Source organism: Myotis yumanensis, unplaced genomic scaffold (assembly GCF_028538775.1).
Source record: "Myotis yumanensis isolate MYYU_CA2020_CCGP unplaced genomic scaffold, mMyoYum1.0.hap1 SCAF_10, whole genome shotgun sequence".
Taxonomy (NCBI): domain Eukaryota; kingdom Metazoa; phylum Chordata; class Mammalia; order Chiroptera; family Vespertilionidae; genus Myotis; species Myotis yumanensis.
Window position 1 is genome coordinate 17,991,669 of NW_027223761.1, and position 22,885 is coordinate 18,014,553.

The 22,885-nt window shown below is 40.8% G+C and overlaps 2 protein-coding genes across 2 annotated transcripts; both read left to right on the forward strand.

Moving 5' to 3' along the window:
- The first annotated feature begins 11,005 nt into the window (after window positions 1–11,005).
- Window positions 11,006–11,935, forward strand: LOC139017881 (olfactory receptor 4S1). Its single transcript, XM_070426492.1, has one exon. The coding sequence runs from the start codon at window positions 11,006–11,008 to the stop codon at window positions 11,933–11,935; it is 930 nt and encodes a 309-aa protein (XP_070282593.1).
- An 8,123-nt stretch (window positions 11,936–20,058) lies between these two features.
- LOC139017883 (olfactory receptor 4C3) lies at window positions 20,059–20,964 on the forward strand. The gene has a single exon (XM_070426494.1). The coding sequence runs from the start codon at window positions 20,059–20,061 to the stop codon at window positions 20,962–20,964; it is 906 nt and encodes a 301-aa protein (XP_070282595.1).
- The last annotated feature ends 1,921 nt before the right edge of the window (window positions 20,965–22,885 follow it).

Sequence of the window (22,885 nt, forward strand, 5' to 3'; positions counted from 1 at the left end):
CTTTGATGAAGCAGCATTACTACAAAGAGCAGAAGGAAGACCTCCATTCTGAGAAAGGGAAGCAGAGCCAAGCCTTCTTCTAAAGTTCAAGTCCAGAGAGTTGGGGCAAGAACTCCTTCAATGGGAATAAAGACATACTTCAAAAATGTGGCTCGTCTAGTTGGGGTGAACTCCATCGAACACACAATGTTGACTCAGCCTAGCCTAAAATTTATCTCCTTTTGGATGATGCCACTGTAGCGTCTTTCTATTATGATTGCAGAATGTGCCAAGAGACTTGTAGTATTCAGAGTCTTCATCACTTTAAAGAAATGTGTGGCTTGTACAGAACTAGAAGTTCTGTGTTTAATCATTTATGTGTATAGTTAATGTCAAGAGAATTGGGTGAAAGTTGTATTATTCCTAAATTATTCTGAGAATTCTATGTGTTAAGACTTTGTACCATCTGAGAAGTAATGTCCAGAGACTCCTTCATGCTTCCCTCTCTTCTTATATTTGCTCAGCATCCAAACTCAGTGACATTTCTGGGAAGCAAAGACATCAGATAGAGATATGGCTTCTCTTGGACAAGTGTGTGGTTCTCATAGTGTATCTCTGGAAAAGGTGGCTTTCTTGTGGCTGAAAACCTGGAGAATCATACACAGTGTTAGAGTTGGCATAGTCCTAGCTATCATAGATAGGGTATTATGTCACTTGGGCACTGGGAAATTGTTATGACCCCTATTTTATATGGATTCATCTAAATACTCAGGTAATTTTGGCTACAATCACAGAATAGATAGGTAGAGTAGGGATTTGATCTCACAACTGTTTAATTCTGGAAGTCAGGCACTTTTTCTCACCCAACACTTGCACCATCAAGGAATCTAAGTCACATCTTCCTTTAGAGTAGAAAACTCTTTAAATATCTTTAGTGCTCCTGAAAGTCACTTGATATTTCATCTTTTATTCAATATAAAATCTGACCAGGGGATTCCCCTGAGTGTCAGCCACAAAATGGGTGAAATGGGCACTGGAAATGTGTAAATCTCCACCTGCCCCATCCTGGTGTTGTGGAGCGGGACAGAGGGAGAGTGTGAGCGTGGCCCCACCTGCTTCTATATCTGGAGAGAATCCCAGTAGGCCCTGCCCCTCGGAAGATGTGTTAAGATTTGTAAATGAATCCCTTTCAGGTCAGGTCTGTTAGCTTCTGTGCTTGGCCATGTGTGTGTGTGGTGGGAGGATGTAAGGGGAAGATGGGGGGTGAGTCTGCATGTGAGTTCTGTAGGAGCTGATCCTCAGTTCGCTGCAGCCTTTGAGTCTTATGGACACGAGTTCCATTGGCTTTCAAAGCAACTGTGTTGGGGTCTTGTTTCTTGGTGCAGTTCTTCAAAGTTGGGGAGCCCCATGTGGGGTACAAACCCTTTCCCCCTCAGAGAATCTTTGGGTTTCTGAGTTCCCTCTCAATTGTGGGCCCCCACACTGGGGTAGGGTTTATGTCTCCTTCCTACGCTTCAACATGGCCTTTTTTCTCGTTTGCCTGATGTGAAGAAGTTGCTCAGTTAGTTTTCAGGTCTTTTTCAGAGGAAATTGTTCCATATGTAGCTGTAGCTTAAGTGTGTCCATGAGAGGAGGCGAGTTCAGGATGGCTCTGCATCTGCTATCTTGAATTACCTCTCTGATTTTTTATTGATTGATTGATTGAGAGAGAGAGAGAGAGAGAGAGAGAGAGAGAGAAATATCAATTTGTTGTTCCACTTATTTATTCATTCATTCATTGGTTGATTCTTATATGGGCCCTGAACGAGGATTGAACCTGCAACCTTGGCATATCTAGATGACACTCTAACCAACTGAGCTACCCAGCCAGGGCTCACCCCTCTGATCTTTAATGTAAAAATAACCTTGCATTGCTGGGATAAACTCATTTGGTCATGATATATTATCCTTTGTATACATTACTGCATTTTGTTTAGCTATGTTTTATTAAGGATTTTTGCATCTATATTCATGAGTGATGTTTGTCTGTGATTTTATTTTTAAAAAATGTGTTTTTATCAAGGTTTGGTGGCAATTATACTGGTCTTATAAATAACTTGGGAAGTTTTGTTGTCTCTTTTATTTTTGAAAATGTTTGTTTAATTTTGGTGTTATTTCTTCTTTAAGTGTTTGGTGAAACCAATGAAATCATGTCAGCTTGAGGGTGTTGGTGTGTGTAATGTTTGTAAACTATAAATTCAATTTATTTAACAAATATAGGTCTATTCAGATTTTCTGTTTCATTTTGAGTCGTTATGTAAGTTGCATTTTTCTAGGAATTTACACTTTTCAATTAAGTTGATAATTTTAGGTCAACAACTGACATTGATATTAAAATTTAAGGTTGCCTCATAAAAGTCTGGCTTTAGTCCAAAGTTTTTCTCTGTTGTCTGTGGGATTGATTAATTTCTGTTATCTCTCTGATATCCTTCTACTTTGATTCTTTAAAAAGCTGCTCTTCTTTTTTTCTCTCTCTTAAGGTAAAAACTTATTTCATAGATCTTAGAACTTCCTTGATTTCCAATATAATAATTTAAAACTGTAAAGTTTCTTTAAGCAATGCTTAAGCAGCATCTCATAAAAATTTCATGTGTATTTTTATTTGGTTAATATGTGTTCTGAATTTTTAAAATGATTTTTTGACTAATGCATTGTTTAAAAGTGTATTGTTTACTTTTCAAATATTTGGGGTTTTCCTTGATATCTTATTGTTAGTGATTTCAAATTTAATGACACTATGAATGATGTCATTCCTTTTACATTTATTGCAGCTTCTTTCATGGCCTGACACAAGGTCTATCTTGGTGAATGTACCATGTCTGCTTGAAAGAATATGTTCTCTAGTTTTAAAACGTAGTGCTCTATAAATATCAGTTAGGTTAAAGTGGTTCAGATGTTGTTCAGATCTGTTTTTACTGATTTTTAAACATCTAATCATACTCCCACTTGCTGGGGGTGGTGTTGTTGTTAATATCTTTAGCTATTATTGTGGAATTGTATATTGATTTCTTTAAACCTGAGAAAGAAAACATTGCAGGTGAGAAAATGGTATCCCAAGTTGTTAAGCTCTGTATCTACCAGGTGTACAGCCAGCTTGACCTCTTTGCCCATGTTTTTAAGCCTCTTGTCTGTCTCTCTCTCTGCACAGGTGGAAACACTTTCCAAGTGCCATGTTAACATAGGGGAGTAGGCAAAATCTAGCTTAGTTCAAACTGGTCTCTGCTACTTAAAAAAACAACAAACATATATTTTTTTTTAAAAAATTAAGTTTTTTATTGTTTAATGTATTACGTAAGTCTCCTTCCCCCCCGGCCAATGACCTCTCCCCAGCTATCCCCAACCCCCCCAGCACATGCCCTCCCCTCTCATCCCCCCCATCTATGTCCATTGGTTATGCTCATATGCATGCATACAAGTCCTTAGGTTGATCTCTTACCCCCTTCCCTCCCGCCTTTCCTCATAGGTTGGGCAGTCTATTCGATGCTTCTATGACTCTGGTTCTATTTTGTTCATCAGTTTATGCTGTTCATTATATTTGACAAATGAGTGATATTTGTCTTTCTCTGACTGGCTTATTTCACTTAGCATAACTCTCTCCAGTTCCATCCATGCTGTTGCAAATGGTAAGAATTCCATCTGTTTTACAGCAGCATAGTATTCTATTGTGTAGATGTACCAGTTTTCTAATCCACTCATCTGCTCATGGGCACTCAGGCTGTTTCCAAATCTTAGCTATGGTAAATTGTGCTGCTATGAACATAGGGGTGCATATATCCTTTCTGATTGGTGTTTCTGTTTTCTTGGGATATATTCCTAGAAGTGGGATTACTGGGTCAAATGGAAGTTCCATTTTTAATTTTTTGAGGAAATGCCATACTGTTTTCCACAGTGGCTGCACCAGTCTGCATTCCCACCAGCACTGCACGAGGCTTCCTTTTTCTCCACATCCTTGCCAGCACTAATAACAAACATATTTGACACCAGCTTATTTCCCCAAATAAGTGGCACAAAACCATGCCCTTTATATAGTAGCTGCTGCTTAATATCTATTGTTGAATGAGTGAGATTGGGGTGATTCAGTGTAGAAATCCAAAGTGAGGATACATGCAGCGGCTCCCTTGTCCCCTAAAATTTGTCTGAAGCACTAAGTTAGTGTGACAAGAGGGCATGGCTGTCTCCATGGCCCACTCCTTTAATTGGGAGGTGATGCCCTGGGGTCTAATTAGCAAGCCTCACTTTTGCGAACCATGAATGCTCCACAGCCTCCAAAGCAGAGGTGTTCACGCTTGGCAATGGCTTTGGCTGGGGTGATGCCACACGCGCTTCCCCAAACCCTCTGCGCTTAAAAGTTGATGGCAACCCTTCTGTGCTCTGGCCAGACTCCCTGACTTGTGCTGCTCAGCTGTGGAGGCTGCAGCTCACTGAGGTGAGTGTCCTTGTAAGCTCTGGTCTTTTGAGGACTCTCTGGCTAGAATAAACCTGCACCGATCAAGGATCCTTACAGAAAACAGATGTTTTACTTGCTTTTTTTTCTCTCTATTTTTGTGCTCAGTGCCCAGATGGAAGTCTTGCTGAACAGTGTCTGAATATTCTCTGGTTCTTACCTTCAAATGCATCAAGTGTGAGTTGATACACACATGCACACACACACACACACACACACACACACACACACACAGATATATGGGTTGGGCAAAAGTAGGTTTACAGTTGTGAGTACATGAAACATAGTTTCAATAATACAAGAGTATTATTATGTATTAATTATTGCTTGATTTTTCATATGAATAACTATAATCTTTCTTTTGCCTACCTCATATATATAATTTTTTTTCCCTTTAGATCTCCATGGCATCATTAGGCTCCTCCTTCAGTCATTTTCTCGCTCATAGCTTAGCTGCTGAGAACACGTCCTCTTGGGTGGTCAGATGCTCACACTGCCCTGGTTAGGAGCGCGCTCTGTAGTGCCTGAGAAGACAGCTTTGAAGACAGGGGCACTGGCTTGCATTTCTGCTTCTAACCCTTCCTGGTGTGAGAACTTGGCCAAGCCACTCATTTTTCTCTAATCCTCATTTTCCTCAACTGAAAAATAGGAACAGTCATACCAGCGTATGCAAAATGATGCTCGGTGGATTAAGCGAGAAGATGCATTTAAAGTGCCCTGTGCAGGGCCTGGCATACAGCATTGCTCAATAAATACAACAAATGATGTGCTGCTGTGGTCACCGTGCCCTCTACCTGTGAAGCTGCTCAAGCTCAGAGAGTGATCCCACACACATAGTTTATTATTCAGAGGCTTGTCCTGTGAGTGCCCAGGTCAAGGCTGCAGGCTGCTGAGTTCCCCAGCCTCCCCCTGGGCTGCCCATGGCGTGGGCCTCGACACCACATTAACTTTTTGGAAATTAGAGCAATTCCAGAGTGTGTTTCACTAAGGCATGGTCATGGTGCCCTTTCCCCAATGGCAAGGCATTGTTTCATATAAATGAATCCCTTGATACCGGAGCTTGAAAGGCTTATTTACACTTTAACCTTTTTAGGTAGAAATGTTCCTAAATTGCAAATTTCCTTTTACTTTCAAGACAGAGAAGGTAGCTGAAAACTGGTGAGAGATCAAATTCAGTGCAAGGCATGACAAATGTAATGTAAACCTTAGTCCCCAGGATCCTCAGGTGAGAGGGATATGATGTAAAACTACTTATCTGCTTTCTTGTTATTTTACAGTTCACCGAGTATTGACTATCATTATCAGTGAAGTTATTATTTTTTGTATTTCTAATTTTCCAGCCTAGAATCTAAGGATGGGGGAAATAGAGCACCACACGGAGGGAGTTACCAGTGACAAAGTTACCAGTGACAAAGTTGGACTAAAATCGGAGTGTGTTGGTTACCAGACCAATGCCCCCTTCATGGTGTCATCCTGCCTCCTTTGGGCATTTTCAAGTCCAATGTTAATCTCTCTGAAGTTTCAGTAGTGGGAAGCTTGAGCAGGTAGGAGGGTGTAGCAAAGAAGCATTGCAAGGGGAGGGGTTACAACAGGGAGAAGGGACTATTGCAGTGGGGGAACTCTCCGACAATGAGACATGCCAGTGTCTCCCAGATTTGGTTGTAACTCCTGTTGTGGCGTTTGCCATCTGTGACCTTGAGCAAGCCACTCAAACTCCAAATGTTTTGAGCTTCCTTTTTCTCATCTATAAAGTGAGAATATTAATAATTATCTTAAAGGGTTGTGATGAGTGTGGACTAACAAAAGGAGTGAAGCTCATGAACATGCCTGACCCATAGCAGCTCCACCTGGTGGCAGCAGCATGAACCGCAGGAAGTGGAAAGTCCTGTTGGTATTCTATTCAGTCTTGTTCAGGTGCTCACAGACTCTGAGGTCTGAGGGTGTGTTCACGGCTTAAGGATGGTGTGAGGAATTTGTACAGTACAAAAGAGGGTCAAACAAGGACAGAAATGAATCCATGGAGGAGAGGTTGCAGGTGTTTGAAGATGTTTAGGTTGGAGAAGAGTAGTCTGGGTTGAAGTTAATGATTGTCCTTTAATCAATGTCTTTTCTAATTACTGAAAGAGCAAATGACTGTCTTCATACTCTTGAGATTCTCTCTGAACCCTAAAAATATTCATGCCCTTCACCTCAGCCTTCCCATTTTGAAGAATTGATCTAAGGAAAATTGTCCAGAAATTTATAGAGGAAGGTCATGTACTATATAGTATAAAACAGGGAGTAACATAAAAGCTCATAAATAGAGAAGTGATCAAATAAATGATGGTATTTTTAAAATAATGCACCATTTAATACATCTTTGGAAGATGATTACCTTGGGGGAAATAAAGTGTTAAGAGAAAAAGCTGAATATAAAACTATGTATACATCTTATTCAGATTTGTAAGAAATGTTTGCTTAATTGACAGAAATTCACCATAATGTTACTGTGTTTCACGCTGACCATCCTAGGAGATATGTACTACTAGTTCCATCTGAATACGAGGAAGCTGCATTTCCCAGCGGTTAAATAATTGCCAAATGTCATTCAGCTGGGGAGTGGCAGAGCTGGGATTCAGCTCATGGGATCGGGCTCCATTGCCTGGTGTCTTGCTGTGATGCTATCCCCTCCCTGGACATCCGCTGTGCAGTCCCATGCAGGCACTGGGTCTTAGGGCAGAATGTCCTTATTGGTTCTTTTTGGAGTGTTACAGAGGACCCGATAGAAACAATGAGCATGTTTTATACTTACCGTGAGACTGAATACAAGCAAAATATGCTAAAATTTATTTATCATACAATAGGTACCTACCTGTTCAAATTTGTTTTTGGGGTATACACAATGGTTATGTTATTTTCGGTTATAGCATTCTCTTTCCGTAGCAGGAATAGGGCTATCTCTCCTGTCTATCTTGTGGGTGAATGTAATCATTTGATCAAACCATTTTCAGAATTTTAGAAAAGAATAGAAGAAGAAATTTGCTGTAAAATACATATATTTCCAATGGGAAATTTCTGGGAGAGGGAGATTCTTAATAAGCCTGGGCAGAGTATCGTGGGAGATGACAATTATTTCCTTGTTCTTGCCTTGGGCCGTGTCATTGCTCTGCTCTCCTCATTTCCAGCTGCATCTAATTTCAGCCCTGAGTCAAATCCTTTGTGCCAACCGCAGTTCCTCTCAAACTTCTGTGACCCGCCCCCCACAAAGGATCCTGTCTCCTAAGATGCAAAGACTGGAACCTATCTAGAGGTTCCAGTCCTTATAACGGTGGAGGATCCTCTACTTTTCTGCTATTAACAAGTGTAATTTGACTTGATGTTTTTGCAGCCGCAGTAACAAGATGTGATCAATGCAGTGCTCATAGGCAGTTCTGTGGGATTTCGCTTCCTTTGTTCCCACTTTCTACCCACCTGCCCTTGACCCTAAAAATATTCATGCCATTCACCTCAGCCTTCCCATTTTAAAGAATTGATCTTAAGAAAAATTGTTCAGAAATTTATAGAGGGAGACCATGTACTAGAGTATAAAGTTGTACTCATGGTAGAAGTTACTGCATTTTTCCAAGTTTATTGATTGATGTACCCAGAAGAGAAGGCCTGAAGCCCGACTTCCTAATGTCAGCACATCTCTCCCCCTGACTTAAAAAACATCTTATTTTGTCCTTAAAACAGCCCTGTTGAGAAAAGCGTTTGATACGGTCCTAGGCATAGAAGGGTCAGTGACAATCTTTGTTGGCATTTAGTGGGCTCGGAAATCTCTGTTGAATTGAAACAGTTTTAAATCTTGTAATTATTTATCGGCACAAATTACTTAGAATATGAAACATTTATTTATGGATTTACTTATTCATTCATTTATTTGGTCAACATGCTTTCATCATTTTCCCAGTTCTGTCTCTGGTCTGTGTTCTGCATGGGACCTCATAGTTTCTGGATAACAAAGTGTGTTCCACATATAGTGTTTTAGCTGTGGCATGAAGAAGGAGGTGTGGGTGTTTGTTATGACAATGTGTGATCTTGAGAAAACAACTATGATATTTTGATGCTGCCTATATAAGAGGAGGGAATCAATCAAATACATTTCCAAATGTGTTTGTGCTGATTTGAGCTAATGTGTGCAAGGAGCTAACCCTGTGTCTGGCACAGGTTAGTGCCAGTAAACATTAGCTCAGTGAAATAAGATTATGTACAATTGTAAAGTCTTATGTATGTGTAGGTTGGTATCATTATTTTTGACTTCTACAATTATCATTTCTTTTTTCATTTAATCAAGAAATATTAATTGAGCACCTACAATGTACCAGGCAGTGTTCTAAGCACTTGGAATGTATTAGAGAACCAAACAGACAATGAACCCTGCCTCCTGGAGCTCATATTCTAGTGGTGGGAGCAGATAATAAAGTATAAATATAATAAATAAATAATGTAATATATTTGAAAGCAATATGCGTGATGGAAAGAAGAAAAAGCAGAAAAAGCAGAACAGGGTAAGGGCAATTTGGAATGCTGAGAGATTACAATTTTATTTATATTTATATATATTTTTAATTTAAATTATTTATTGTTGAAAGTATTACATATGTCTTCCCCCCCCCCCCCCCCCCCCGTGGACCTCTCACTGCCCACTCCCACCCCCCAGCACATGCCCTCACCCTCCTACTGTCTGTGTCCATGCATACAAGTCCTTTGGTTGATCTCTTACCATCCCCGCCTTCCGTCTGGAGAAGTTGCAATTTTAAACAGAATGATCAAATGTCCTCTGAGAAAGTGTCATTTGCACAAAGATTTCAGGAAGGTGAGGGAATTAGCCAATAGACATCTAGGGGAAGCATATTCTGGGTTGAAGTTTCAACCAGTGCAGAGTTCCTAAGGTGGCAGGATGCCTGAGGTGTTTTGAATATCATGGAGGCCAGTGTACTTGGAAAGGAGGGAAAGGGGAGTGGGAGGAGACAGGTTAGAGAGGCAATGGGGATCAGATTCTGAAGGGCCCCTGTGTCATGGCAGAGGTTCTGGATTTTACTTAGAATGGGATGTACATTCATTGTAGGGCTTTGAGGGAGCCCTCTGATTATTGTGATGAGAGTAGACTCATGGTAGGGTGTGTGTTAGGAGGAGAATTAGGGACATCAGTTAGCAAGCCAGGGAGAGGTGACTGTGGCTCAGAACAGGATGGAAGCTATGGAGGGGGTGAGGGTATATTCTTATGTTGTGGCGGTAAAGACAGCAGGAGTTCTTAATTGATTAGAGGTGAGATGTGAGGAAAGAGGAATCAGGATGACTAAGATTTTTAGGCTGAGCATTCAGAAAGTTGGACTTGCCAACAACTGAGCTAGAAGCCTTTCAGAAATATATGTTTTAGGGGAAAGATCAGAAGTTTATTTTTGGACACGATTGGTGGACCGGGCAGGTATTTTAATTCCTTATTTCACAAACATTTACTAAATGCATACTATGTGCTAGATAGTGAACATTGTCTAGAGTCAAGTGGTCGGGAGCCTTGCTATCAAGCAACTCACAGCCTAGGGCAGAGAGTAGGCATGTAAATGAGCAATTACAGAACAGCATCACTGACACCATGAAGATGGTATATACCAGGGACAATAGAACACAGAGGAAGGGACAGATATCCTTACCTTTTTAAACTTTGAAAACGAGGTTCTGAAAAGTTAATTGATTTGCCAAAGATCACAGCTAGTATAAAGCATAGCTGGAGACTTGTGATATTGTGATTTTTAATAAGAAATATATAGTTGGTCTTTGTCAACATATGTAGCACAGAGCTTCTAAAACCCTTTGGAATTTCCTGACCAGTGATTAATAAAGGGTCTTTCGTCATGCTAATGAGGTGACCTTTGGAATGCCCGTAGATTACCTAAGGATAGGGGCCAAGGTTGACTTGATCACCAATGACCTATGATTTAATCAATCATGACTAAGTAATGAAGCCTCTATAAACATCCAAAGGGTGGGGTTTGGAGAGCTTCCAGTGGTGATCAGGTAGGAGCTCTTACCACAAACCCTGCTCCATGTATCTCTTTCACTTGGCCATTCCTGAGTTCTACATACTTTTATAATAAACTGTTAGTCTTGTAAGCCAAATCTTTCTCTGATTTCCACACTAGCAAATTAGTGGAGGCCAAGGATGGAGTCATTGGAGCCTCCAATCTATGGCAATTAGGTCAGAAGCATACAGGGGTGTGTGTGTGTGTGTGTGTGTGTGTGTGTGCGCGTGCCTTGTAGGACTGAACCCTTAACTTGTGGGACCTGATGCAATATCTCCAGGTAGGGTAAAAAATTGAGTTGAGTTGTAGGACTCCCAGATGGTGTCTGAGAATTGCTTGTAGGTGTGGGGAACCCCTGTCCCCTATTGAAATTGGGTGTTAGAATCATTATTAGACCTGAGTACAGTTTTCTGACTCCCAGGATTTGGGAAATTTTCTTATATCACATAATTTGTGTCATTGCAGAGCTAACCACTTGGTTGATGCTCAGGGCAGAGAATCCATGGGCACCAAGAACAACGTGACTGAGTTTGTGTTGTTCGGCCTTTTCCAGAGCAGGGAATTACAGCATGTGTGCTTCGTGGTCTTCTCCCTCTTCCACATGCTCACTCTCCTGGGGAACCTCATGGTCATCATCACCATCAATGCCAGCAAGACCCTGCGTGCTCCTATGTACTTCTTCCTCAGCCACTTGTCTTTCGCTGACATGTGCTATCCGTCTGCTACCACGCCCAAGATGATCGTTGACACTTTCGTGGAGCGCAAGACCATCTCCTTTAATGGCTGCATGACCCAGCTCTTTTCTGCCCACTTCTTTGGTGGCACTGAGATCTTCCTCCTCACAGCCATGGCCTATGATCGCTATGTGGCCATCTGTAGGCCCCTGCACTACATAACCATTATGGATCGACGGAAGTGTGGTTTGCTGGCAGGGGCCTCCTGGGTGGCTGGCTTCCTCCATTCCATCCTGCAGACCCTCCTCACGGTGCAGCTGCCCTTTTGTGGGCCCAATGAGATTGACAACTTTTTCTGTGATGTTCATCCCTTGCTGAAGCTGGCCTGTGCAGACACCTATGTAGTGGGGCTCATTGTGGTGGCCAACAGTGGCATTCTCTCTTTAGTGTGCTTCATCATCCTTATTGTGTCCTATGTGGTCATCTTACTAAACCTGAGAAGCCAGTCATCTGAGGGCCGCCGCAAAGCTCTGTCCACATGTGGCTCACACATCATCACCGTTATTTTGGTCCTTGTGCCCCCCATGTTCATGTACATTCGTCCGTCTACCACCCTGGCTGCTGACAAACTTGTCATCCTCTTTAACATTGTCATGCCACCTTTGCTGAACCCTCTGATCTACACCCTGAGGAACAATGAGGTTAAAAATGCCATGAGGAAAGTGTTTAGGGTCAAGGGGAATTCGGGAGAGAAGTGACACTCCAGGGTATCTCATCCAACCTGGAACTTGGGAGACTTCCCATTTTGTAGCATCCAACGCAGGCTTTGCATCTCCAGTTTGATGCTTGTAATGACAACTATCCTTCTAACTCTTTGAAAAAAATAAATTTATTGGGGTGACATTAGTTAATAAGATTATATGTTTCAAATGTACATTTCTATGATACACCATCTGTATAATTGCATTGTGTGCCCACTACCCAAAGTCAAATCCTCTTCTGTCACTATGTATTTGACCCCCTTTAACCTTAACTACCTCCACCCACTTCCCTCTGATGACGACCATACTGCTTTCTGTGTCTATGAGTTTTTGTCTCCTAAGCTCTTTTCATAATAATAATCCCATAGGTTTCTTCCATCCTCCATTCATTAAATATCTATTGAGTGTTTGCAACGAGTGAGGTAGTGGGATACAAATAGAAGTAAGATGGCCCAGCCATAGTGGCTCAGTGGTTGCACATTGACCTATGAACCAGGAGGTCACGGTTTGATTCCCTGTCAGGGCACATGCCTGGGTTGCGGGCTTGATCCCCAATGTGGGGCGTGCAGGAGGCAGCTGATCAATGATTCTCTCTCAGAATTGATGTTTCCATCTCCATTCCTCTCTGAAATCAATAAAAATATATTTAAAAAAGTAAGATGTAATTTCTTCCCTCAAGGGGGTCACAGTGAAGGGGGCCCTTAGTGTGATAATTAATGCCTCATTTAGGAAACATACGAGAGCCTGTGAATGACAGAGCCTCTTGGAAGTTCAAGTATTTCACCTATACAATGTATAATAGCACTAGCTAATTGCTTTATTGAGGCTAACATGTGCTTAATGAAATTAATTCGGTCTCTTATGATATTAGAGGCACTTTCCTCTTATTCCTCCATTTCACGCTCTCTCAGCAGGCAGATGAATCAACAAATGTAGAGAAGTTAAAGGATTTACTTAAAGTCGCACAGTAAATCCAGAGCAAGATAGCGACCAAAATCCAGGTTCCTTCAATCTGCTTTCGGGACTTTTCCCACCTCGGGATTCCTTGACAAAGATGGAACGAATGGACACCGAGCAGTACAGACAAGGATGTTTTGAAGGACCATGGATTGGTGGTGGCCTGGGATGATGGCGAGCAGAGCCAGGAGAACAAGCTTCAGCACCTCACCCAGCAGTACTGATTCCTCTCTAGCTGAGTGGGGACTGCCGCCCCCACTCATGCCCTTTGCTTTATTTTGTTTCCATGTAGGGGGAGCCAATTTGTGCAAAATGGATTTAGAGGAGCAGGATTAGATGTCCTTCTTACTTAATCATTCGTGGGTCATTTCATCCAGTTGGGTCTCAATTTCCACATTTACAAATGGAGACAGTGACAATGCCAGTTGCAGAAGGTTGCAGGACACACAAGACCTTGAAAAGTCCTGTATCAAAGTCTGTTTTTCAGAGGTGGCTACTACCTCTGTTGATAATGTCTTCTGTTCTTTTTGACCCTGCACTTTCTCCTAAAGCCCTTGTAACTCCAGATTGATTATTCATTCCTCAGATGTTTACCAATCACCTCACATTAACTTCTTTAATCCTTACAACAGCCTCATGAAATAGGCATAATCATCAGGGGAAGTGTGATCAGGGTTGGGTGAGGATGGTAGTGTAGAAAAAAACTTTTTGTTTCATCAGATGCCTAACAAGCACAAATGCAAATGTTGATCTTGATTATGAGAATAACAGCAATAAAATAGCCTCTGATATCTTGAAAGTAATATTCTCAGAAGTTTTTGTACATCAGCTTACTTAATCTGTGTTGAATAAATCACCTTCTTTTAAAAGTTCTCGGAAGAATGTGGGATCATGGCCCTGGCCAGTGTGGCTAGGTAGGTTGGAGTGTCATCCTGTACACCAAAAGGTGGTGGGTTCAATTCCCAGTTGGGGCACATACCTAGGTTGTGGGGTAATGGATGGATGTTTCTCTCTCACATCGATGTTTCTTCCCCTTTTCTTCCCCCCACTTCTTCTTTCTCTAAAATCAATAAAATCATATCATTGGGTGAAGATAAGAAAAAGACTGCTGTTGTACTTTATATGATCCACTAATACTCCATGGTGCCAACCATAGCCCTTTCATAGCTGTCTGTACTTAGGAGAATGTTGAAAATGGAGCTCCTTTCCTTTTTTTCTTTAGTGGGTCAGTGAAAAGTGCATAGACTTCAAGGAGGGAATCACTTGGACAGGAACTCATGCTGTCATCTTCTAGCTGTGGAACTTTGTGCTCATTCCTTTTACCTCTTGGTGCTGGCATGCTGGGGTATGTGGAAAGATGGTGGCACTCAGCGACAAGTTTATTTATGCTTTTTTCCCAGTCAATGTGATCTTGTGAGGGTCCCAGGAAAGCTTTTATACTTCATTTACTATCTGAACATGTTTGGTAGAAATGAAGGCAATAGCTTCATTTCAGCCTGAGGGCGTTAGCCTACACAGCAACCTCAATCTATCTATCTATCTATCTATCTATCTATCTATTTATTTATTATTGTCTAAAGTTTTACATGTCTTTTTTTTTTTTTAAAAAAAATTACAGCAACCTCAATTTTGCTGAAGAACAATTCAAACCAAGATTTGCACATTTAGAGCAGTAAACATAGTCTTTATATTTCTTTGATTACTTTACATTTAGACTTTGTTAGTGAAACAAAACTCCATTTACCTGTGGTGACTTGTGCAAGTGAGTCAGTTTTCTGACTACAAAATCTTTAGAAAATAACGTTAAGAATTGAGGCAACCAGGTAGGTTTATTTACTTGATTTCTACGGGGCATGCTTTGGAGTTATCCCGAAATACCAATCAGAAAGAATATATGTACTTCTATGTTCATAGCAGCATTATTTACAATAGCCAAGATCTGGAAACAGCCCAAGTGCCCCTCAGTAGATGAGTGGATAAAAAAAGCTGTGGTACATCTACACAATATAATACTGCATCGCCATAAAAAAAGAAGGAAATCTTACCATTTGTGACAGCATGTATGTATATAGAGAGTATTATGATAAGTGAAATAAGTCAGGTAGATAAAGTCAAATACCATTGATTTCACTTATATGTGGAATCAGATGAGTAAAATAAACAAACAAAATAGAAACAGACTAATAGTTACAGAGAACAGACTGACTGTTGCCAGAGGGGAGAGAAGTTAAGAGACTGGGTGAAAAAGGTGAAGGGATTGAGAAGTACATATTAGTAGTTACAGAATAGTTATGGGGATGTAAAGTAGAGCACAGGGAGTCCTATCTAATAAAAGGGTAATATGCAAATTAACCACCACTCTGTCACAAAAGATGGCAGCACCCATAGCCACAAGATGGCAGCGCCCAGTCCTCTCAGCCCTGCCAGAGTCCCCCAGTCCCAGGGTGGGTGGCCACTGAGAGCAGGCAGTGTGAGCGGCCTGGCAGAATGCTTGCTTCGTCGCCACAGCGATGAGGCAAGCATTCAACCCTGGTCGAGGAGGGCCTCTGGGCAGCAGCGGGCACGAAGCGGCTGGTGGGGGGTGGGGAGGAATGCTTGCCTTGTTGCCCCGGCAACAAGGCAAGCATTTCACGCCCAGCCGCGAAGGGCCTCTGGCCAACCCCGGGCGTGGAAAGCTTGTGTCATTGCAGGCCGGGCTCAGGGACCCCCCCCCCCCCCCGCATGAATTTTGTGCACCGGGCCTCTAGTATAGTCAATAATATTGTAATGACCATGTATTGTGCCAGATGGGTACTTGACATATGGGGGGAACCACTTTGTAAATTATGATTGTCTAACCACTATGCTGTACACGTGAAACTAATACAAAATAATGTTGAATGTAAACTATAATTGAAAAATAAAGTTAAAAAACAAGTGAAGAGTAGAGACTTGTGGTTGGGAACAGAATTTTGAAGAAACTTTTAAATGGTCCTTGAGGAGAAGTGGAAAAATGTGTTGATGTAATAGGATTGCTGGGCAATGTTGATGGGCCTTTTGAAATTGGTGACAAATTAATAGCAGACAAAATCCTATTTTGTGACTTTTTCTGGAAGCTTTCAGGGAACACGTTTGGAAAAGGCTTAGAGTAGGATTCATTCAATATTGGGAATTACACATGCTGAATAGGCAAGAATACTGAAAATGTAAATGGTTACAAATTTTATGGAGAAAAACAGGCTGCACATGTCAATTATTAAACATGTGTATAGATATCATCAAGATTGAAAATATATTGATATATTAATACATTCCATGTTTTTGCTTTTGTAATTATTTTGCTTATGCCCTGCTTTGGTTTGGAGGCAGCTCTCCCCCTTTTGGAGTATAAGCTGCCAGGACCATGTCCATTTTATTCACTCTGATATTCCTGGCATTTAACAAAATGCCTTGAAAAGTACTTATTGAATGGTTGAAATGGTGGAAGTGCAATTTTAATTCAGGTCCTTCTGGCCCTCCTTTCTCTGGTCTGTCAGCACACCACACAGCAGCAGTGTGGATAAAGGGGAGTGATACTTTTCTCACATTCTTATAGGGGGAGATGAAAGAGATGATGTACGTGAAAAGGGCTGGTACCCATGCTTAGAACACTGAAGATGCTCAATAAATGCTGTTGATTTTTACTTTTGTCCAATTAGCAATTTTTCTAAAGATAACCCTTAATACCAGTTTCTAAAATATCATAATTCCCTTTTCCTCCTGACAATTTGGGGACTATCCATGTAGACACCAGAAGGACAAAGGGCACTTCTAGGAGGCAGAATGTAGAGGCCACTCCTTGTGAGACCAAACTGTATTTGCGGGGAATAATTAAATGATGGCATCAACATGGTTCAGAGGTGTGAACAAGGCAAAAGCTAGTTCTAACGCTGCTTCCGCAATGGTCCTGGGAGGGGAGAATGAGTCTCCCGCAGAGAGGTGGAAAGCACACACATCGGAAACCTTATAAATAAAGGGTTATTTATAAGGTGAGAGTGATAACATTGGAAGGAGAAAGATTTCTCTTGCATGGTGCTGATGAGTATTATTAGCAGAAAGCAGAGCTAAGAAGCTGCTACTCCTGGGAACTTTCTCCCTCATGTTAGCAGCAGGGCTTTATTTGGCGTTTCAAAGACAACGTAGAGAACAGAAGGGGGTGGTTATATTGGAAAGGGCACCTGAGTGACCTGGAGCCACCAGTGACCTGGGAGCCAGGAGTGCCTCTGCCAGGAATCACCCATGTGACCTTGGACCAGCTGCACCTAAACTCCGAGTCTGCAATCCACTGTCTTTAAAATGGAGACAATCGGAAAAGATGATTTTAAATGTCATAGGGTTTTTCAGCAAGTAAGAGGGAAATGGACCACAAAACGAATTCCCAGCTGCTTGTAAGTGAAGGACAGCCTTTTGGGTTTCACCTACTGCTGTTCTAAGAAAGTTTCAGTTCAGATGAATTTCTGCAATTGATAGCAATTGCCTCAGCTATGCTTTGTCTCAATTTAAAACACAATTCAAATTTCATTCAGAAGTTTAGTTATGTAGAACAGAAAAATTTGGGATGTTGTGCTTGGAGCTGGCCTAGATGACCAGTCTCACCATTCCATGATGTTAGGGTATAAATCAAATCAATCCTGGTGACCTGTTGATGTCCTCAGATCCAGTCAATGTAAGTTTTCTATAACCTATTTTTAAAATAAGATAAAATAAAATGCAACTCAAATAAAAATGTGGTGGAATAAATTTGCTAAAATTCATGTTATTTTCCATGAAATAATTTTGCTTCTCCTGGATAACTCAAACAGGAGCCTTTTATTCTTTGCTAGTTTTTAACAAATAATTTATTTTGTACTTCCATAAATTTGAATCACAGCAATGAACCAGCTGAACATTTTTATTTTGGGGTATATACATTTATTATGTAGCTAAACTGTCTACTATTCATATTGATTCTATTTTTCTACTCTTGTATTCTGTATGGAGATCAGGATTAGGGATTTTTTTTCATATTTCCTAGTATAATAAAATTGTACCCATATCAATACCTGTTTGGTCTCAAGTACATACATTTAGGTCCTTGTTTCCTAAGCCACATGCCAATAGTGTTGATGATAGTGATATCAGATGTGCCCTTTATTAATTAGCGTATCGCCCTTTTATTAGTATAGATACTGAGCGCTCCAAAAGGCCCAGTCAGCCGTAACCGGTTTGGCTCAGTGGATAGAGCATCAAACTGTGGACTGAAGGGTCCCAGGTTGGATTCCAGTCAAGGGCATGTACCTTGGTTGCGGGCACATCCCCAATAGCGGGTGTGCAGGAAGCAGCTGATCGATGTCTCTCTCTCATCAATGTTTCTAACTCTCTATCCCTCTCCCTTCCTCTCTGTAAAAAATCAATAAAATATATTTTAAAAAATGTTTGTCACATCCAGGCTCGGTACAAGCACTCAACATGGACTATTTTCATTTACTTTTCTCTGCAACCTCAGCGTAGAGCAGTATTCCCAGTTTATACAGACAGTCAATAAGTGGCAGAGGAAGGAGTCAAACCCAGATGAGCTTACTGGTAAGTGACAGTATAGTACAGCAAAGCCCATGGACTCCTTAGCTAGAGTGCCTGCTAGCTCTGTCACTTATTAGCTGAATATGCATCTGTAAGTTGCTGAATGTGTGCCTGACTTTCTTCTTCAATATGAGGATAAAGACAGTGACTTATCTCCTGGGCATGAAGTGAGGATTATATGAACTGATATATGTAGGGCAGTTAGGACAGTGCTTGGCAAAGACTAAGAGCTACATAGGCACTGGCTCTTGTTACTGTTATCTGTGCTCTTGGCCATCAAGTTCTACTCTGAAAAGGTCCCCATGAAGCTTGTCACTTGTAGAAGCTGTATTCGCCTTCTTGCAACAAAGCTTGGAGAGAGAAAAAGGAGGCAGCTTCCGGATCAACACAGAGCTCTTCTCTCCAGTGTTGCTTATATCTGGGTGTGTCTTTCTTCCTCTGACACTTGATGATTTTCCTTTAATTCCCATCAAACTGAGCATCAGATCTTCATCAAGTTGAGAGATTTAGCTACCTTAAGAAGGCCTGTGTTTTTAGGAGAATGAAAGATTATGTGTCTCTCAAAACTAAGGCAGACACAGGCATTTCCTTCCTTCATATTGTTAGGAGAGTAAAGGGTGAGTAGGAATATTCTGTTGGATGAGATTGTAATTTGCAGCTGAGTAAGACAGGCCATCTCTTCTCCCTGCCCCCAAGCCTCATTTATGTAGAGAATGCACAGGTAATCATTTAATAGAACCCTTCACTGATGCTCACCAAACTTTTTTTATTTTTGTGACCTTGGACTCCTTCCTGTAAACTACAGAAGGACTAGTAGCTTTAACCAGAAGAATTTTACCAAGCCAAAAAAAAAAAAAAAAGCAAAATGCAGAATATGTAGAATATATAAAGCAAGGGGGAGGAGTAAGTTAAGTTGGCTTCCTAGACATGAGCTTGTCCACAGTCTGTGCACGGAGTGGGAGTAAAGGAACAAGGAGAGAAATGGAGAACTTGGGTAAGTCTCCAGCTGCAACCTCATCAGTTTCTCCCAATCCTTGCTTTAGTTGGTTTTACTTCACTTTGTGTTACTGTTGGAAATACCTGCAACAGAAAGTGTAGCAAACCTCACTGCGCAGTCCAAGAAGAAAGATTTAATATGTGGACTGTTCGTGTAGAAGTTTCAGGAGATTTGGAATGTTCATAGTTTTCTCAAGTGCCATTGTGTCTAGGCGGAGACTTGCTGAAAATGGTCAGAGAGGGACTCTCATTGAATTGGAAAACCAGTATCTGCCAAAAGTTCAATTTCAGTAGTAATAAAATAAATTAAAAGTATGGCTAATTAAATTATTATTTTCATGTAATAACTTAGATATATAGTACCCACTGATGCTGAAGTTAGCAGACAGACATATGCTGACATTTTGTAATGAACACACTAAATTGGCATAAGAATTTTGGGAACAGAAAGGGTAAAAAGGGGCAAAGGGAAGTAGGTGTAGATAAAAGAAACCTTGCAATATTTCCTTCTGGAATTAGCAATGTTATGATTATGTTTCTCTGTTCATTTATAGGCAATACTGTACCTGCATTCTCTGTGTCCTTGGACTATGGAAATATCAAACAATATCACAGAATTTTTCTTGCTGGGACTGTCACAGAACCCAGGAATACAGAGAGTTCTTTTTGTGGTCTTCTTGCTCACTTATGTGGTCACAGTTTGTGGCAACATGCTCATTGTGGTCACCATCACCTCCAGCCCCACCCTGAATTCCCCCATGTATTTTTTCTTGGCCAACCTGTCCTTTATAGACACCTGCTATTCTTCTTCCATGGCCCCTAAACTCATCGCTGACTCCTTGTATGAGGGGAGAACCATCTCTTATGAGGGTTGCATGGCTCAGCTCTTTGGAGCCCATTTTTTGGGAGGTGCTGAGATCATCCTGCTCACGGTGATGGCCTATGATCGTTACGTGGCCATCTGCAAGCCCCTGCACTACCCCGTTATCATGACCAGGCATCTCTGTGCCCTGCTGGTGGGAGTGACCTGGCTTGGGGGCTTCCTGCATTCATTGGTTCAGCTCCTCCTGGTCCTTCAGTTGCCCTTCTGTGGGCCCAACATAATCAATCACTTTGTCTGTGACTTGTACCCCTTGCTGGAACTTGCCTGCACCAACACATACGTCACCAGTCTGCTGGTGGTTGCCAACAGTGGTGCGATCTGCCTGGTGAATTTTCTCATGCTGGCCGCCTCCTATATTGTTATCCTGCGCTCCTTGAGGTCCCACAGTGCAGAGGGGAGACGCAAGGCCCTCTCCACCTGTGGGGCCCACTTCACTGTTGTAGCGCTGTTCTTTGTGCCCTGTGTGTTTACTTATGTGCGTCCTTCATTTACTTTACCGATAGACAAAAGCATGGCGGTGTTCTATGGTATTCTGACGCCTATGTTGAATCCACTCATTTATACCCTGAGAAATGACGAGGTAAAAAGTGCCATGAAAAAGCTCTTCACATAGTAAAAAATTGCAGTGGATCATGAGTGGCAAGGCAGGAAATAGGAATGATTTTATTGCTGTGAGTGGAGCAAACCAAAACTTTTTTGTTACCGTATATCAACTTATTTAATCTTATCCATCCATGCATCATCATACACTTCTATGGTTTACTTACTCTTTTCACTTGAACTGAATACTTTGATTATAAAATGACTATATGAAATATATAGGGCATAAATGATTATTATCCTTGTTTCAGAAAGTAGAAAAAATGTCCCCTGATGTGGTTAATTGATTAGTCAAGTGTCTCTAGCTTTGACGTGCCTAAACTCAAAATCAGTTATTTGTGATTCATCATCCAGATCTTTCAATAGCAATCCGTGTTAATATCATTTGACTTTGTGCAATAATTGCATCATATAAATGTGAGCAAAATACAACTTAAGGCAAAAAACTTCTCATGTCACTACATATAAGAGTCTGTGTGCATCTAGGTCTGGCTTCCATTTCTTTTTCCACCTTTTGTGACATCAGCAGGCTGCTACCCTACCGCAGAGAGGGTAAGATCTTGGCTCTGCAGCAAGGTCAACCTGCGTCTGATTCTTATTTCCTATGTATAAGGAAATGGCATGACCTTAAGCAAGTGACCAAACCTCTGGAGTGTCTGAAGCTTGTCTTTAAAATAAATAAAGATAATAATGTCTAAAGTGTTATTGTAAGAATTAAATTAGATAATCTATGTAAAGTTCCTAATCAGATTTCTGGCACATACACCCCAACACATTTTACCTGAGAATATTACATGTCCCTCAACCTTTTCTTAATATTCCATGAGGTTAATTGATTAATCAAGTGTTGCTTTCTTTTACTTTTCCATCTCTACTAAGTTTCCAATATGCTGTGCTAAGAACAGAATGGTTTATGTTTTGGCCAATGATGCAAAGTGGACTTTCATTCTTCCTCTTTCTGTTTCAAACTCCAAGGGATTCTAGTATTCTGGAATCTGAAACATCCACTCATGTTCATCCCATTCTTTTCCTACTTTTACAAACTCTGACTATATCCCTTCCCAGGCTTCACCCTTTAAGATTGTAGGCTCCCATAATTTGTAATAAACTTATATTTTGTTTGACAGATAATCTATAATTCACCATCATATCTACTTTTTCACTATGGAAAAAACTGGAAGTACTAAAAATTAGTCTTCAATAGTCAATAAATTCAGGAGATCACCAGGAAATAATGGTTTGATCCCCTAATTCTATATCTAGCAAAAACAACTGTTGCTGAGTTCTTGGGCAAAATAAATATTGTCTTCTTTCACTTTGTCACATGTTTAAGTCTAATTAATAAACACTACATATAAATGAGACCTTCAGTTCTATACCTATTCATTTTTGCTGTTAGATAGTAAAAATATAACTAAGCTAATTTTTCTGTCAGCTAAGAAATATGAGATCATGATGAGGCTTGCTTAAAAATAGCATTTTTGCCAGCTTGACAGAATTTTATTGTGGGACTTTCTAGAAAAGCATATTTACTTTAGTTGAAATTTGAAAAGTGCCTTTATTTTCAGTACAGTCACAATCTCAGATAGCATAAAGGACTGATCCCATTGCACTTTGTGTGTGTGTGTGTGTGTGTGTGTGTGTGTGAGTGTGTGTGTATTTTTTATTTTTATTACAAACATTTTTTTGCCCTTGTTTTTGGTTGTCAGAATCATGATTAACAATGGCCCAACTAACTTACAAATGAATTAAAGACAGAAAGAAATTAAGATCAGAAATTTGCTGCCTCAAAATATACAAAATAAGTACTTAGGTCATGACTTTATTCACAGAACGTGCTCAACAAACATTAGCAATCATCATTATATCATCATCTTTATTTTTACATTATCCTGTTTCATTCTATCTTTCTTGGGAACTACAATTAGACTGTT